This window comes from Podarcis erhardii, assembly GCF_964252035.2.
Source record: "Podarcis erhardii genome assembly, chromosome: 9".
Lineage (NCBI taxonomy): Eukaryota > Metazoa > Chordata > Lepidosauria > Squamata > Lacertidae > Podarcis > Podarcis erhardii.
Genome location: NC_138512.1, coordinates 12,562,277 through 12,580,802, shown reverse-complemented (window position 1 = coordinate 12,580,802; position 18,526 = coordinate 12,562,277). Strand labels below are relative to the sequence as shown.

The 18,526-nt window shown below is 42.8% G+C and overlaps 2 protein-coding genes across 3 annotated transcripts in view; both read left to right on the top strand.

The window, feature by feature from the left end:
* DHX15 (DEAH-box helicase 15) overlaps window positions 1-5,714 on the top strand; it is a 44,578-nt gene extending 38,864 nt beyond the window's left edge. Inside the window, exons 12-14 of the mRNA XM_081876261.1 lie at window positions 465-655; window positions 2,461-2,630; window positions 5,134-5,714. Coding sequence (XP_081732387.1) covers window positions 465-655; window positions 2,461-2,630; window positions 5,134-5,251 — 479 coding nt within the window. The 3' untranslated portion in view covers window positions 5,252-5,714. The remainder of the gene's footprint in view (window positions 1-464; window positions 656-2,460; window positions 2,631-5,133) is intronic.
* An 11,330-nt stretch (window positions 5,715-17,044) lies between these two features.
* PPARGC1A (PPARG coactivator 1 alpha) overlaps window positions 17,045-18,526 on the top strand; it is a 662,475-nt gene continuing 660,993 nt past the window's right edge. Inside the window, exon 1 of one of the 2 annotated variants that reach the window (XM_081876225.1) lies at window positions 17,045-17,368. In XM_081876225.1, the coding sequence (XP_081732351.1) occupies window positions 17,237-17,368 (132 nt within the window). In that variant the 5' untranslated portion in view covers window positions 17,045-17,236. The remainder of the gene's footprint in view (window positions 17,369-18,526) is intronic. The other variant, XM_081876227.1, reaches the window with a different exon arrangement.

The window sequence follows — 18,526 nt, the reverse complement described above, 5'->3', positions numbered from 1 at the left end:
TCCTTAGCCTGAAAACAGCTAGTTTGTTCTTATATGGTTTGACAAAATCTAGAAATGAGACATGTATAGAACTTTAAAAAAAGTAACCCATTGGTTGTACTGATAATGACTTTCTACTGTTTAGCTTTTCTCCCATCAGATTTCTTATATCTCCTTGATCTAATTTTTGAAAAACTTAGCAATTTAGTAGTCTTTATTTTCTTTGTGGTCCCTGGTCTCCCCCCCCCCCCCCCAATTCTAGCCACTGCAGTTCTTGTCCACTTGTAATCTTATTTACCTACTGCGGACGCAAATTAAGAGCAGCTGAAAAGGTGTAGCAGTTGCTGTTTAAATAAAACAGTGTCATTCGGGGTTTTAATCGGTTCAGTGGGTTGACCATTCAGCTGGTTTCTCTTTGCATACTTGTTTTAATTTGGTAAAATGTTCATTTTTAGATGATTCATGACTTTTTTTTAACATTGCAGATCATGAATCGGTTCAGTGGTGTTATGACAACTTCATTAACTACAGGTCCCTGATGTCTGCAGACAATGTACGCCAACAGCTGTCACGAATCATGGACAGATTTAATTTGCCGCGTAGAAGCACAGACTTCACAAGCAGGGACTATTACATCAATATTAGGAAGGCTTTGGTTACTGGTTACTTCATGCAGGTATGTTGCATATAAAATACACGGAAATCTGCAATTCTCCACCCCTTCAAAATGTTTAAAAATGTGTTTAGTATTTAGCTATGATTTATACAACCTGATTATTGGGCAACTCTGATAGACAGGCAAATAGCATAGGGAAATTCTGAAACGGCACATTTTGAAAAGTACCCCTCTCTCTGTCTCTCCATCCGTTAAAATAGAGACTATGAGGCTCCTTAAGATTGGGACTTGTCTCTTTTCTCATGCAATTCTTTACATTGGTGGCACTATGCTGGTTAGTTTTTGCCTCTGGTAGTTGCCTCCTTGCAGAGTAGATACTCATTTCTAAAATAAATACACATATTTTGTTTAATGAAAGATTTAAGAGATTATAAAAAAACAGGCAGGCTTTTAAATTTCATAATTTTAGAAATGTGACCGGGGGTGGGGAGTTCTAATTATATGTTATATATGGGTAAATTTTTATAGCTGGATGCTTTGGTTTAATGTTTGCTTAAGTTTTGACCTATACTCTACAACTGAACTGTTGTGGAACAGCCGGATCCCTACTTTATTAAGTGCAGGTTGTGCCATAGTGAATGAAAGCCAGTTGTATATTAAAAGTGGTCACTCAAGAACGCAAGAACAGCCCTTCTGGATCAGACCAAAGGCCCAGAAGTCCACATTCCTGTTCTCACAGTGACCAACCCATGGGAAACCTACAAGTGGTTTATAATGTGTTTAAGCCATAATATGAGCTACCATTTTAATAGAATGCAGATTATCTAACCCAGTTACAGGGAGTTTAAAAGCAAGGGATTATCCCATTTGCACAAGGACTTCTTATGTTCCAGGGGGTCACCCTTAATCCCCCAGAACAGAATTGGGTGGGGACATGTAAGGAGAGGAATTCTGTTGTACAAGCAAAAGCCATTGTATGAGGGTTATATGGGATGCGTTTATAGATCCAACCCTTAAGAATATACCTGAGATTCTGGATTGGGGCAACTGTGGCAGATCTGCCTTGCACAGAATTATTTAACTCTGTTGGCTGATTACAAGGGTTGCATCTCTGTTTTCTAATGCTTCATTTTTTTGCTCATATTTTCATCCCCATCTTTTAATTGTTGTTATAAATACATGCTGCTTTAGACTCTAAACAGCATTACATTTCAGATTATCTTCATATTATAATTTCACATTTCCAATTATTCTAGGAGATTTTTACCGTATTTTTCGCTCTATAAGACGTACCAGACCACAAAACACACTTAGTTTTTGGAGGAGGAAAACAAGAAAAAAAATATTCTGAATCTCAGAAGCCAGAACAGCAAGAGGGATCGCTGCGCAGTGAAAGCAGCAATCCCTCTTGCTGTTCTGGCTTCTGGGATAGCTGTGCAGCCTGCATTTGCTCCATAAGATGCACACACAGTTCCCCTTACTTTTTAGGAGGGAAAAAAGTGAGTCTTATAGGGCAAAAAATATGGTAATTTGTCCAGAATTCAAGCCTGTGTTCTGAGGCTGGAAAATGCACTGTTGCCATGTATGGGTTTGAAGCATAGCTATCAACTTTTCCCTTTTCTTGCGAGGAATCCTATTCGGAATAAGGGAATTTCCCTTAAAAAAGGGAAACGTTGACAGCTATGGTTTGAAGGTTTTTCCGCAGTTGCGGTTTGGGGCGGCTAAGCTTTGATAGAGCGTTGCTGGCGCAATAACGGCCAAGTGCAGCACCTTGATTTTCCAGATTATCCAAGAGGTTTAGTATCATGGGCGAAGCATAAGCAGGCATCACATTTCTGACGTGAGTGTGAATGTTGTCCATATAGGTGGCACATTTGGAACGGACAGGACACTATCTCACAGTGAAGGACAACCAGGTAGTGCAGTTGCATCCTTCGACAGTTCTTGATCACAAGCCGGAGTGGGTACTTTACAACGAATTTGTTCTTACCACGAAGAACTACATCCGCACTTGTACAGACATCAAGCCAGAATGGTAAGCCACCTTCTTCAAAACTGTGTCTTTTTTCTCTCAACACATTACTAATTTTAAAAGTACATTTTCATGTATGTTTTTATGAAAGTTTCCTGAGAGCTGTAAGGAAAAACGAAAAGGATTTTGGAGCCCTAGGCCACTAACAACACTAATTAAAAACCTCGCTTGAAACATCTCCTTTCTGGATCTTCAGTTTCAATTATGCTTATAAAAAACCGTGTTGTCTTTTTCCTTGTTCAAGTGGCTGGTTTTATACATTCGCCTACCTGGAAGTTGGAAAGCCCGGCCTTTCTGCTGTAAACAGAAGTTAGGTTCCTTTTATCTTTTGCAGCAGCAGAAGTGAGCAAGCAAGCAGGTTTTAAAAAAGAAACTTGTATTGAGGAGTGCTAGTTACTACAGATATTAGGAGCTGGGGAGAGTTTCTGAATTTCAGAGCTTGATTTAAAACACTGCCAGCTTTTCTCACAGTGGTTAAGGGTGTTGAGACGCTAAAGAAATCATACTGAAAGTGATGGTGGTCTTAACAGAAGAGAGCAAGTGTGCAATCGTGCAGTCCACTCCTTTAATTCTAGTTAAGGGACAAGCTCGCATTACACCTGCAAGTGCCCCCCTTGTTTTTACATTTACAAATGTTTCCATGTTGCTCTTTTCTATTTGTTTAATGTTCTGTCAGTAGCCACATGTATGCTACCTTTTGCGCATGCAATTTTGATTAGGCTTGATAAGTAATACTTGGATACATATGGAATTTCGACTGACAATTGAATAGCAGCCAAATCTCAATTGAAAAAAAAGCAATGGTAACAAGACGTGTGTTCTGCTTTGATAGATAGTCTGGTCCTTGTGGAAGAGATCATGTTGCAGAAAGATCCAGAAGGGAATGAAAGCTTAGAAATAGGAGTCACTTTTGACTTCTGCATCTGCTTCTTTAAATAATGCCACCTTCATTCCCCCCCCCATTTATTATCCTCGTTTCTTTTGTAGCTGCATCTAGGATGTTGCCTTAAATTGGGTCAGACCACTGTTCCATCTTTGTCAGTATTGCCTATACAGTGGTATCTCAGGTTACATACGCTTCAGGTTACAGACTCCGCTAACCCAGAAATAGTACCTCGGGTTAAGAACTTTGCTTCAGGATGAGAACAGAAATTGTGCTCCGGTGGCACGGCAGCAGTGGGAGGCCCCATTAGCTTAAGTGGTGCTTCAGGTTAAGAACAGTTTCAGGTTAAGAACAGACCTCCAGAACGAATTAAGTACGTAACAAGAGGTACAACTGTATTCACTGGCAGCAACTTTCCTGGGTTTCTTGCAGGAATGTTTTCCAGCTCTGTTTGGAGATTCCAGGGACTTATCCTGGACACTTTTGCATGCAAAGCATGCGCTCCACCATCAGCTATGGTCTTTTTCCTTAGGCGAGAAATAGCAGAAATGACCTCTGCTCTTAGATTCACTGAGAAGTTATCATCATCAGCTTGGGCTTACTGTTACCCATCCTGCTTACATCTAAATTGTACAAATGGTCGTTTGCCTGCAAACCAGAACTGTGGAAACTGTGGTTTGTACATGCTTCCCAGTTATCCATATGCCCAGTTCATTTGTAATGGCAGATTATAAAACCAGGAAGTCAGGGTGGAAATTTGAATGCTTGACAGAAGGGAGCATGCATGCTTGAGGCCCATTCTCAATTCCCCAGCTGTGTTTTCAAAGGCTGGCAATATTGCATCTAAACCAGCTCATAGAATTTGACAATACTGAGGCTTTTTGATAAATCACTTTTAAGGTTGATGCTCGTAATTTTAGCCCCAAATGTGAAAAAAAAGAAGGAATAGAAAGAAGTGTTTGTTCCATTAAAGGCCCTGCGACAAGCCCCTTTGCTTTTCAGTAAAGCCATAATGTTTGTTCCTCTCGGTTCTAAAACGTCTGATTGCAGAGTCATTGTTCCTATATATTTTCATCATGCATTTGTATTATTGCCTGGAACTTGGCTTACAATCAGAGATTCCTTCTGTGATGCTGTACTCTTATCTATTATTTAATCTAGCTGTTGATAACTCATGTCTACACTGTTTACAACTACATAATTGACTTTTGGTTGAAGTATCCAAATCTTGTCTCCAACTTGCGTATTATTCCAAGTCAATAAAAGTTGACTTTTCATTTTAATGAATGGTAAAAACGGCTTTCTTCATATTACATATACACAAGATTTTTAAAAACCCTCCTGACAATCACTGCGTGTTACAAGCTTTTTGTTTAGATTGTTTGAATTTTGTTAAGTTTCAGAGTAGTAAGTAGATATACTACTTGGAGATGCCTTTTATTTTGAAAAGCTCTTTTCAGTAGCATGGTTTTTTTTATACAGAAACTGGATTTCCATATTTCCAGGCATTATTAAGGAGATTGATAATCTAATTATCATAAGTAGATACTAATTGGGCCACTGCTATCGCCTGCATGATATTCAGATCTGTGCACAAGTGACAAACCTTTCTTTCTTTGGCAGGTTGGTGAAAATTGCCCCTCAATATTATGACATGAGCAATTTCCCACAGTGTGAAGCAAAGAGACAGTTGGACCGCATCATTGCCAAACTTCAGTCCAAGGAATACTCGCAGTACTGAATTTATTATTTGAATTGAAGTTGCTCAAGAGGACAGCTTTAAACAATAAATGAACTCTTAAGTTCCAAGTTGTGCTCTTTGCTTTGGTTCAATAATGGCCTTTATTTGAAAGCTTTTTAATTTTTCTTTTACAGTAAATATTCCATTCTGATTTCATAAATTAAACGCGTATGCCTCCCTTTTGTGTTCACACTGTAGCTCATACTGGAAAAGCTGATCAATGTTTTGCAGTTTATTGAAAGTAGTTCTCTATATAAATATAAATATATAACAATGTTATAAGCATTTCTTTAGAAATGGTTGAAAATGCTTCTAAAATGTGATTATCGACCATGGCATGCATGATCGTTGTAATTGTTGACATTCCTTTTAGAAGTTGTGAAGTGTTACAACATGCTTATGTAGACACAATCTTCAGCTTCAGTACAGAGGTACTGACTTCAATAAAGTCTATTTATACTAACGTTTTGGCAAAGTAACTTACTGTTTCTGTGCCCTTGGTGAAGAAATGTTGATGACACATTGAGGTTGAAATCTTTCAATCTGTTGAACATAGTTTTCAGATATATCTGATAAGTAAGATTTGTTCTTACGTATAGAGCAATGCTAGTAAGCCCATGCATATTGCTATTGTGTGCAGGCATCCCCAACCTTTGGCCCTCCAGATGTTTTGGACTACAATTCCCATCATCCCTGACCACTGGTCCTGTTAGCTAGGGATCATGGGAGTTGTGTATCACATGTTATCCCATGCCAACTGCCTGACTATTTAAAAAAGGGCTATAAACTTGCAACCAGTGTTAGAAACTCAGATATATAAGCTAGGCGCCAAATGGTTCCTTAAACCAGGATTACAAAAACGGAATGCCTAGCTGCCTTTTTGGGGCCAGACGGCTCTAAAGTAGTATTTTTCAGTACAACTTTTTGGATCCTAAAATTCATTCTGATTCGGCAGATAAAACATAACGGATGTGTTGCTAGTGTGTGAAAATGGTTGAGATTCAAGGATTCCCCTGGGGTGTACCTCCAGATGGTAGAGATGGCAGGCACTATCTTAGCACCCGGGCATCTTCACTGGTCACTCAGGCAATGTTTCAGGGCATTCTTAAGGAGCGTATCTGCAAAAGCTATTTGGGGGAGCATCTTTAATGACCAAAACACAGGCCAGTTTTGCTTCAGAAATTCAGATTTTGTTCAAAACTGGCTGTCGCTTTTAATAAGAAGTTTGGATCTTAACTGTCAGTGGACAAGGTTGTCTAATAAAAAAAAAATGGGCTTCCTCTTCTGAAATGCCTATGGAAATACATTCTATGCATAAAACAATTTCCTCTCTTTAAATAAGTGTTATGTATTGTAGTATCTGATGATGAAAGGGGGCTGATCCTTGGTGCATGGTCCAGATGGCTTTGATTCTCCACTTCCTTTTGCAATGGACTGAACTTGGAGAAGAAGCAACGAAGGTCTCACCTTTGTTCCTTCTGTATACACAATTAATTATGAATAAATGATTGCCCCCAGGAATAGGAGTGTTTTAACATATTAATGTATTATATATGAAATAATATATAAAATATTTCGGTTTTGCTTAGGTAGAGCAAGCATAGGCAACTGAATTTTTGAAATGTGGGTGTATGAAATTGGGTGCTTTTGTTGTTGTTTTTAAACCTTTTCAGTGTTAAAGTCTAGAAGAGCCACATTGTATGATAAAGTTTTTATATTACCAGGCTAGCCCATAGGCTATATCTTGACTTTGGTTTAAAAAAAATAAAAAAAAAATATTAAGAGTTTTGTTAATACAGTGAAGAGAAAAAACAGAATAAACAGAAAACAAACAAAAAAGAAACAAACATAAAATTTAACATCTTGTAATAACCATATTTTCTTCATTTTTTGACTTCCTCACATCTCTCGCTCCTGCGTTCCAAATTTATAAAACTTTAGTCAGCAACTTATCACCTTGTTTCCATTCTTATTGTACACATTTCCAATATTTTGTCCCTAACTTTGAATATTTTTATCTAGGTCTTAAGTACCTAATTTTAACATAATATTTATTCAAAATTTATTTTTCTTGACTTTGTTCCAACTTTCCCATCGGTTTTCAACATTTCTGTATGGAGAATGTTGCGGAGCCTTGACCGAGCCATTGGTTCACAAAGAGTAATGAGACAACCTGAGAGGGTGCCGTTGAGCACATCTAGTGGCCCTCCAGGGAAAGAACTCACTAATAAGGGGCAAACCTGTCTACTATTAAAGAGTCTCTAGTATAAACTTTCAAGCTTGGAAGTCTGTTTTTTTTTAAACTGTTCTTTAGATTAGATTGGGCTAAATTTAAGTAGACTTGAAGGGTTGGGAAAAGTTTGTAAACCAACATTTCCTCCTTTGAACATCTCAGTCATATATTTAATAGCTTGCGTCCTCAGCTGTTTTTCACTCATGCATCTAATTTTTGTTTGTTTCTAGTGGGAATGTGACTTTTAGCATCCATGGCTTGGAAAGCTACGAATTATAATTGTCCATGCTATAAATAGGTTCCAATTTTGATTGCATACAGTGCAACTGTGTGCAATTCAGTCCATAGCTTTCAGGTCTTTTTTCCTTGGGAGAGCACTTTCTATGATGTGTTTATATGTTCTCAGTTCAAAGTAAAAATTTTGACTTCACAATAATGCATATGCAACAAGTGCCCCGCTAGAGATGCAAATGGCAAAACATCTGATTAATGCTAGCAATAAATATTTAAAGCTGTCAACCAGGTTTTAAAAAGTTGAATATTGATCTGCCTTTTAACCAGTTGAGACTGCAACCCTACATTGCCTGGGATCCTCCTTCCATATTGGGATCACACTGAATATTATCCCAACCTCAATGCCAGTGTGCTTGAGATACTGAAGGAGGAGGTATAAAAACATAACCTTTAATACATGGAAGGTACCACTCTTGGATAGAAGTCTACCTATGATACTTGTAAAATTCATTCTCTTCTTACAGCAGTGGAATTGAAATAGTTTCAATAAGTGTTCACTCTTAAGATCCAGCAATTAAAGTTTTAGATGATTAATCTAATTAAACCAATTCATTTGTACCCTAGACTACCTCTTATGGTTCTCTGTTGTCTGTTTTTGTGTTAATGCTTTTATGTAAAGCATGCATGCCTTTGCTTTACATTTGAATTCTGTTTCTGTTCTTGTGTTCCTCTTCCCTAACCTCATTGCTCGAAGCAGCAAAAATACACACTTTAACCATCCTGCAATTACTAGGCTTTATGCAGTAAAGAGTTCCCTGTGTACCTGCCTATTTCATAAACGCTTTCGTCAATTCACATTTTCAACTGAGTGATATAAACAGCTTCTCATTTTATATTGGTAAATGGGTTTTACCCTCTTGCATGTCAACCTTTCCGGCTCTCCAGAGATGCTTGTTTTCAACATCAAAATTCATCAAAAGCAGTTTAAAATGCTACAACTTGAAACTAGGTTTTTGACATTCAGACCTCAGAATGATCTAGTTCACATAAAGTTGTTTTTCCTTTTCATGGGCCCTTCAGATATGTTAAGATCTCATGGCACAAGGTTAAAAGCTGGTGGATGCACATATGTTTGTAGGTTATATCGCAGGGTACTTTTCAAAAATCCTGAATAAATTTAAGTTGCATCCATCGAAGTGAGTTGTCTATATAATTGATGCTTTTAGATACTTGTCATTTGATCGCAATTTGGAGGACTTAACAGGCTGGGGCCACTAATGGAAATCCAGAGAATCGTCATACCTTGCATGTGTGCATGCAGACCAAAAATACTTCTGTATACGTCTGTTGCCCTGGGCAGCAGGAGCTATAGTTTCCATGATGTACATTCAAGGCTGTGGACATGAATGGAAGCATGTAGGTCTCCTATGCATGCTGTAGTCTCATGCATGGCACGAGTTGAGTCTTCTCCATCATCCCATGCTCCTCCGATGATCCCATTCCTACCATGGAGGGTGTAGTCTTCAGCAGTCCCATGTATTTTTGGTGAGCGTCGGACAGGTTGGTGATGAGTCTCATTAAAATGTAAGGCCGCTGCAGTACCATCCTGCTTTCTATAACATTTCTGCCATAACTGAACCACAAAACGTAAGCAGAGTGGCTGGGGCAACCCAGTTAGATGGGTGGCTTATTATTATTATTATTATTATTATCATCATCATTATTACGCAATTTGGCAGCAACCCCACTGGTGAGATCTCTGACATCTTTTAGTAGTTTTCAGTAGTTGCTTAAGCAAATGACAAATTTATTCGTGGATTACCATAATCAAGCAATTAACCAGGGTTTTATTTAAATAATTATTGCCGTTAAATAGAAAGCTGGCCATCCACATTAATGTGATGGGTTAACTAAGACTCTTGAGCTACAGTATGATTATTCCTGCTACTACTACCACTACTAACTAGAAAGTTAATATGAAAGGCCTTTTGTGCGTTGAGGGAGCAATCTTGGACCATATTGTTTATCCTTCCCCTATCACAGCCCATTCTGTGTTTGCAGAGCCCAAGTATAGAATGCCCATTTGGATGGTGGTCTGGGAAGGAACAATGGTCTTGGGGAGGTAGGAAAATTTGGTGACTCGGGTGCTGTGCGTCTTTTCTGGGTAAGGTGAACTTTTACATATATTTGGGGTCACTACTTCATATATAATGTCACCCAAAAATATACACACTTTCCCATTAACCCACCTTGCTTATTTTAACAGGAACTTTAGTGTGGATTTAGACTTCCGATATACCTGTCTGGAGGGCACTTTAATACATATTTTTAACAGTAAAGCATGCTATTTTGCTACCATATAAAGGGTTGCTGCTTAAGTAATGCGATTTGAGGCTTTGACTGCAAGTCTGCTTTAATGGCATAATTGTTCATTTTTGCCATTTATTGGGGTGCAAAAGACTAACCATCAATTACGCTGATGGAGAAGTGCTGTTGAAAGGCCTGAGGAGGGCATTCAATTATCACTTCATTTTAATAACCACAGTAATGTTGAAAGTTTCTTATTGTGGGTAGGTTATTAGACTCATCAATGTTTGCTTCCACTTGAACAGACAAGACGTTTATCCAGCTGCACACTTGATCATGTAGAATCCAAAGAGATCTTTATGTACCTTGAAAGAACCACGACGACAACAAAATCCATTTATCTTGTTCTCTTATCTCTTGGCAGTTTTCAATTTGCTTTCTAAGAATGTTTCCGTTACTTGTTTGCTTCCCACCACCTTAATTTTCAGTCAAGAGCAATTCATATGTTGCTATTCAGCTGAATAGTGAGTATTGATCAGCTGCTTTCAACAACGCACTGGTGACATTTCGTATTAGATACAAATGCATGTTTCCATTTCTCCTGCAACACTTAAGATTCTGATATTTGAAGAGCACCAGATTTATACTAAAGGCTAAATATGTTTCTGTGCGCTCTGCAGGGTGGAGAAAATCTTAGCTTTTATGTTAAATCATAGACATACCCTTTGAGAGAAATATCATGCCTTAGATGAGTAGAATGCCTATGAGAACAGCGCTTGCACAGATTTTAATAGGTTTGTCTTCCAAATATGGCCCTGTGTTGTATCCAAAACAGGGACCTCAGTGTCCGTTCTGCCCGGACACTGAGGTCCAGCGCCGAGGGCCTTCTGGCGGTTCCCTCGCTGCGAGAAGCCAAGTTACAGGGAACCAGGCAGAGGGCCTTCTCGGTAGTGGCACCCGCCCTGTGGAACACCCTCCCTTCAGATGTCAAAGAGAAAAATACCTACCAAACTTTTAGAAGACATCTAAAGGCAACCCTGTTTAGGGAAGCTTTTAATGTTTAATAGGTTATTGTATTTTAGTGTTTTGTTGGAAGCCGCCCAGAGTGGCTGGGGGGACCCAGCCAGGTGGGCGGGGTATAAATAATAAATTATTATTATTATTATCCAATGAAGTTTTTCTGTTCACACAGTGAGTTCTCCTTGTACAACAGAATTTTCTCTCCTCTGCCATTCTCCTCCATAAGGTTGAGGCAGGGCCAGCCCTACCATGAGGTAGAATGAGGCAGCTGCCTCAGGCGTCAAATCCTGAAGGGCAGAAAGGGGCTGGAAAGGCATTCCGTGTAGTCTCTAGCTTGCTGCCCTAGCATGGACAGTGCATCAATGAGGCAGCATGAGGTGATCCACCTCAGGCGACAGGCTCCACTGAGGGGCGAGAGATCCTGATACGGACTTCGCTTTGGGTTAGCCAAAGATGCAGCCAAAAACTGAAGATGGGGAGAGCCCTGGCAGCTCCTTGTGGAATGCCCCATTTCCACCTAAAATATTGACAAATAAGGGGGCACCTCTGTAGAGTGGCTGTGTTGTCAAATGGCCTCTCGCCCTGCCAGGGCGTGGGCCTGAATCAGGAAAGAGGGACATTGGTGGCAAATCTTGCCTCAGATTCTAAATGGGGTTAGGCTGGCCTTGTTCTGTGCAGGGCGAACGCAGAACAGATTTGGGGGGGGGTGCACAGGGGAAGGAGAAGAAAGGAAACTTCTACTGCACATGCAGAACTCACTCTGAATGGAACGGCTGTGCTGGTTACAAAACCAAACCTTTCCAGTGAGTTCTTACCTCTTTTCCCATTCGGCATATCACATAAGTCATTTCCCAAGTATTCCCCTTAACTCTTTTAACTTAGAATAGTCAGAAGAGTTTATCCTAACCTAGTTGATACACTCATCACACCTTAAATGTTATGTGGTAACTGGACTTCTCCGCTAAAACATAGTCATGGACATAGCAGGGGGGCAGCTGACCCCCCCATCAAGTAAATAAATAAAAATACTTAACTAACTGTCCAATCGCCTTGCAGATAACTCGGTTCTGCCAACATGAATCCTGGTTAGGCCCATGAACATAGTAAAGGTAAAGGGACCCCTGACCATTAGGTCCAGTGGTGGCCGACTCTGGGGTTGCAGCGCTCATCTTGCTTTATTGGCCGAGGGAGCCGGCGTACAGCTTCCGGGTCACGTGGCCAGCATGACTAAGCCACTTCTGGCGAACCAGAGCAGCGCACGGAAACACTGTTTACCTTCCCGCCAGAGCGGTACCTATTTATCTACTTGCACTTTGATGTGCTTTTGAACTGCTAGGTTGGCAGGAGCAGGGACCGAGCAACGGGAGCTCACCCTGTCGCGGGGATTCGAACCGCCGACCTTCTGATCGGCAAGTCCTAGGCTCTGTGGTTTAACCCACAGTGCCACCCGCGTCCCATAGTCCACACTTAATTAGTCCACATAGTCCACACTTAATTAGTCCACATAGTCCACACTTAATTAGTCCACATAGTCCACACTTAATTAGTCCACATAGTCCACACTTAATTAGATGATTCCACAAGTTTTGAAATGCCTGGCCTAAAATATTTAGGTCCCAAGTTTTATAAGTTATAACTAACACCTGGAAACTGGTGGGTTATGTTCTGGGCTCCTGTGTCCATAGCAAAAAAATCACGAAAGTGGGAAGCAGCATCTGAAAACTTTTCAATGCCTGATTTTTCCTGCTCTCCAATCTTCTCTTGATCTCTCTCCACACAGCTCTTCAACAGTAGCTGAAACTTTGGGACAGGCTGGAAGCTACTGGTTTTTCACCACTGCATTCTGTATGAGTTGCAAATTCCGTGCCACCCCACTTAAGTGCATTGAAGTACTCTAACCGGGATGTTACTAGGGCATGGACTGTTATGGTCTGCCAGGAATGGTCACAGCTATCAAGTCAGCTACAAAAGCATTCTGAACCACAGGCACCAAACAAGGCTAGTTAAGCCTCCATCTCTTGCGTAATCCTTCCATGCTACTTTTTTAAGAGGAAAAGTTATGGGGACTTCAGTAATTTTGTATAAGGCTAAGTTGACTTTCCCCTGACAGCCAACCTGCAAAATCTACTTGTAAAAAAATAAATAATTTGGGGAGAGAACCACACAGCATGTAACACGCAGAGCTTTTTTTTGTTTGTTCCTCAGCTGCAAAATCTATTGCTATACAGAGGAATACGCAGTAAAGAAAATAAAAATGTGGAATTGCAAACATTCTTAGGTAGGAATGTTCTTCAGTGGCACAGATGGTGCATGTACCTGTGGGCAAAAGACAAGAGTAAAATTTGCATGGTTAAGCAGAGATGTACTCAAGTTCATTAGGGACTGGAAGGAGGATAAAGGAGTATAAAGGCACATACGTCTCCAGCATATTTTAAAGCAAATTCTGCTTGGACGACATAAACTAGAACATGCCCTATCCTAGAGGTACAAACAGAAAACCAAATAGAGGAAGACAGGATATGCAGATAAGATCATGCAACAATATCAAAAAGCATTAGCTTGAATATGTGCTGGAAGCATCAAGGCTACGAACTTGGCTGTTTCTCTCACCCACAAATATCCAGTGTTCTGGTCTTCCAAGCTGTGTGTCCGAAAGATAACCCAGGGATTTGTGTGTGCGTATATATGTGTGTGCATTTTTTGGGGGGGGGTTGAAAATGATGCGGGGTGCTGTTGAAACTGAGTGTGCATGCAGAGAATTTGGGTGGGGTAATGAAGCAGGGATGGCGGTGGCGCTGTGGGTTAAACCACTGAGCCTAGGACTTGCCAATCGGAAGGTTGGTGTTTCGAATCCCCGCGACGGGGTGAGCTCCCATTGATCGGTCCCTGCTCTTGCCAACCTAGCAGTTCGAAAGCATGTCAAAGTGCAAGTAGATAAATAGGTACCGCTCCGGCGGGAAGGCAAACGGTGTTTCTGTGCGCTGCTCTGGTTCGCCAGCTCCCTCGGCCAATAAAGTGAGATGAGGTCACGACTGGACCTAATGGTCAGGGGTCCCTTTACCTTTAATGAAGCAGTGAAAGGGGTGTGAAAATTGCAGGGAGATGAATGGCTTATCACAGAAATTCAGAAGGGAATGTTTTCTAAGGCTCCAGTCCTTGTACTTAGAAGTCTAAATAAAATCAAATAGCATGGGACTGCATTTTTAGAAATCGTGGTTATGAGTTCTGCTTTGGTGTTTCCATTATATGTATATATTAAAATAAGCTGGGTGCTTTTGAATAAGCTGGGTGCTTTCGGAGGTTTTTAAGTAGAGGTTGGATAGCCATCTGTCATGGACACTTTAGTTGAGATTCCTGCATTGTGGGGGTAAATTTGAAATGCCCTTCTTGGTATCCTCTCATTCCTCACCCTCTTTTTCTTTAACTCTTAGAATTTATTGGGGCTCAGGTTTTAGCAATCACCTTTGCTTGGCTGATGTTTCTCAGCTGTAGTTCCCACCTGCAGCTGGTACAGGAGCTGGTTGCTGCTGTTCATGTTGGCTGTCATTTTAAAATACTGTGCTTTTAAAGCAAAATGAAAAAAATAAAATAAAAAGTTGGAATTGACTTTTTGTCAGGGAACTTTCAAAAATTACAACACACAGCAAAGAAATTCACTTTATTTTGCCTCTACGTGGAAATGGGAATGTATACAGGACAGCACAGGGGCTTAAAGGAGAAGTGGAACAGATTATCATTACCGTAATTTTATTTATAAGATTACAGCACAATCATATATATATATATATATATATATATATATATATATATATTCAGAAGCCAACCCCCCCCCATTGAGTTTAATCAGAGTTATCTCAGCATAAATGTGGATAGGACTGCACTCCTCCTTAGTGTGAGAGAAGCCCCTTGATATATCTATTCACCATTTGATCAAACCACCTCATTCTCCAGCTGCATCTTAGGGTGAATAATCAGGCCGCCTTTATTCTTTGAGGTTTTCCTAGAACAATTATTGCCTTTTACATTTACATACAACATTTCTAATTATATGCTACTGTTTACTTGTGTTGTTGTTATAGTAGATTTCCTTTATTTAGACCTTTCACCCTTTAAAAAAGTGCATTGAAGCAACGATGGAGATCCACAAGGTTGTAAGCAAGATTTGTGACCTTAGTGCATGCTTGCAAGAAAACAGACGCATTGTGTGCTAAGTAAAAAGGTGGACCCCCGCTTTTCTATGGAGAGAGCTCTGAAGCAACCTGAGAAGAATGCTCCGTCTTTGGGTAATTGTGATTTGGCGTGGGGAGAAAGAACAAGGGCCATGCGATATATGCAACAAGAAGCTCGTTTTGAATGTTCCCTTCCCCGAGAGCCTTCAGCTGCCTGTCTTCACCGCAATGAACTGCCTGCCAGGTGCTATCAATAAAGAGAAGAAAGCCTGCTTGCAAACCAAATGTTTCTTACGATAACAGGTTGCAGGGAGGCTCTTAAGTGAGAGAGCTTGACCTCTGTTGCTCTATTATTATAATAATAATATTTTAAGGGGGAGGAGTGTCGCGCTAGGAAAAGCCTTTAGCCTTCTCTGCCTTTGGAGGCTAAGTTCTTCTTTTGATGTGCGTGCTTATCCTTGGGAATGAACGCTGCCCCGAAGAGAATACCTGCCACTGAGGCTGCGATCCTATTAGACAGGATACAAATTCACTGAACGCACTGGAACCTGCTTCTGAACGTCCATGCATAGGATTGTGCCTATTAGCTTTGAAAAGGAAGCAGCGTCAAGTCCTCCTTTCCCAAACCTGTGGCTATTTAAAATACATGTTTTCTTTAGCAGCTGCACATAGGTCCCTCGGGCGAGGGATGGAGCTCCCCCCCCCTCGCTCCAGCCCTTTGCTCCACGTCTGAGTTCCCTTTAAATCCCTCGGTGGCGAGATAAAGGGGATCAGAGACGAGAAACGCGACGAGAACATGCCCAGAATGTTCTCAGAATGCGTCGCTCTTCGGGGGAAAAAAGGGTTTTCTGTCTCCTGGCTTCTGACATCTCTCCCACGAAGCCACCTGCCGAGCGTCACCCTCGGCTCTGGGCTTTCCTAGAATCGGAAGGGACCCCCAGGGTCACCTAGTCCAACCCCCTGAAATGCAGGAATCTGTTTGCCCAACATGGGGCTCGAACTCCAGAGCAGCGCCATTGAGGCTCCCAGCAGATGCGCGCGCTTGTGTGTGTTCCAAACTGGGTATTTGATCCAGGTGAAATAAAGCCCAGTGTTTTATGGATGGTTCCCATCCCCCTTTTGGTTCCATTGTCTTAAATTATGCCCCTAATGAACGAATGAACGAAGCCTCGTTTCGCTCCTGAGGATGGCACCCTGTGCATGCTCACGAAACCGCGTGGAGCCTGGTGGCCTCAGCTTCCCTGATGGCGCAAAATCAACTCAGCACATGCTCAGAGGCTCTCTCTCTGAGCTCAGTCATTTGGTGGTGGTGGTCGGGGGAAGAAGAAGCGGGACCAGGCACTTTCGCGCGGGAGAGCGAGATGCACTCTGCACATGCACGGAAGTTCCCAGCTGCAGCGCCAAGCTGCAACCTGATGTTTGAAAAATAAAAACAAAACACACCGGGCGCTCGGGCTGAAAATCTGCAGATTCTCCAACTTGAGCTTGTTTCCTCTCTCTCTCTCTCCATCCCTCGTGCGCACCCCGACCCTCGCCCAGCCCGCCTCCCTCCTTCCCCGAACAGACCGGGCTCCCCTCCCCAGTCCAAGCGCGCATCCCTAGCCCTTGGCGCATTTGGGGCCAGCCGGCTCCTTTTTACGCATCGCGCTCGCCCGGAAAGGAGGCGGCGACGGCGGGACCCGAGCACGGGGCGCTTCTCGGCGTCGCTTTGGCAGCACCGGGCTGTTGGTCACACGCAGCCTGTGTGTCCCCAGCAGCCGCGGGGGCGGCGGCGGGAGCGCGCCCACGTGATTCCGGCGGTGGCTCCTGACGGCGCCTCTCCAAAGAGCCGCACACCAGAAGGAGAGCGTCCAGAGAGAGCCCCGCCGTTGCCGCTGCGCTCGCTCGCCAGCCTCTCCCTGCGCCTCCAGGACGCCGAAGAGTTTCGCCCAGGCTCTGCTGCCCAAGTGCCGCGCGCGCCGCTCGAGCGTCTCCATCTCCCCGTCTCTCTCTCTCTTTCACCGTGGGCAGCGAGAGGGAGGCATGGCTGGCTGCGGGCTCTCCGAAGATGCCGCCTTCTCCCTCTCCTCCTCCACCGCCGCCGCCGCCGCCACCTCCTCCTGCTCCTCCTTCTGCAACCTCGCCGCCTCTTGGGAAGCCCCCTTCAGCCACCAGGTAAAAGAAAGGGGAGGGAAGGAGTAGTTGGGGGGGGGAGAGAGAGGGAAGCGCTCTCCTCCTGGGGTCGGAGGGCGGCGTGGGAAGGGGTGGGGGAAATAATGCCCGTGTTGCGCCTCGACTCGACGCCTGTTGGTCTCGCTCTCGGCCAAGCTCGGCTCGGCTTCTTTTCCTTTGGGTGGGCAGTTTCGTGCGCGTTTCCAAAGGGGGGCACGGGAGATATTTGGGGGTCTGTTTCACGCCCCCTTTTCTCCTCCGAGGTGCGCGAGAGAGGGAGAGCGCGCGCCCTTTCTTGGGGTAAATGTGCGTTCCCCAGAAAGAACTCCAGAGCAGACCAGGGGAACTCGAGCAGAACCTTCCCCAAATCTCTCTCTCTCTCTTTCTCTGGCCGAGTCCTTCCCCTTCAGAGTGGCCAGGTGAATTTGCTGCTTGGGAGGTCATCGACACTTTCTGCCCTTTCCTCCAAGGAAAAATAACAAACGTGCCCCCTTCCTCAGTTTCCTTCATCAATTTCGGCTTCCAGTGCTTTCTCTCCTGCAACTTCCCTAGGATGGCTGAAGATGCCCACCACGTCCACATAGGAAGGCTGGGCCGCACTCTGATATCAAAATCATCCCCATTCCCGTCTCTCTCTCCCCCCATCTCCCTTCCCCAACCCTTACACTTAACTTTGATGACTGTGCAATGCAGAGCTTGCAGCCAAACAAAGCCCTTTCCACTTTCTCCTTATCCCTACTCTGGTTCCTGAAGCCCACAGAGAGCCCTTTAAAAACAACAACACAGCGTTGTAGAGGAGGGAATAGTAATAATAGGATCATTTCTGTGGGAAATCTTGAATATTGGTAAAAGAGCTCCTCCAACATCTCTGGAATTAGCTGATGTGGTGGGCTTTTGCTGCCCCTACTGCTTGTTCGGTGAAAGTCTTTGGGCCACGGAGTCATCTCAGAAACTATCTTGCAAGTGAGCTCTGTTTTTTTTGGGTTGTGGAGGTTTGTCTGATGGGAGAAAAGTTGACTTGATAGAGGGAGAGGCTTCTGGAGAAAGTGAGATGCCCCAGCAGGCAGAGGAGACAAAGCAATATCAGAGAGGGAACGGCAGACAGACAACTCCTCCTTCCCCTTTTCCTTCCCTAGCCTGGTGGAAAGGATGGAGCAGGGT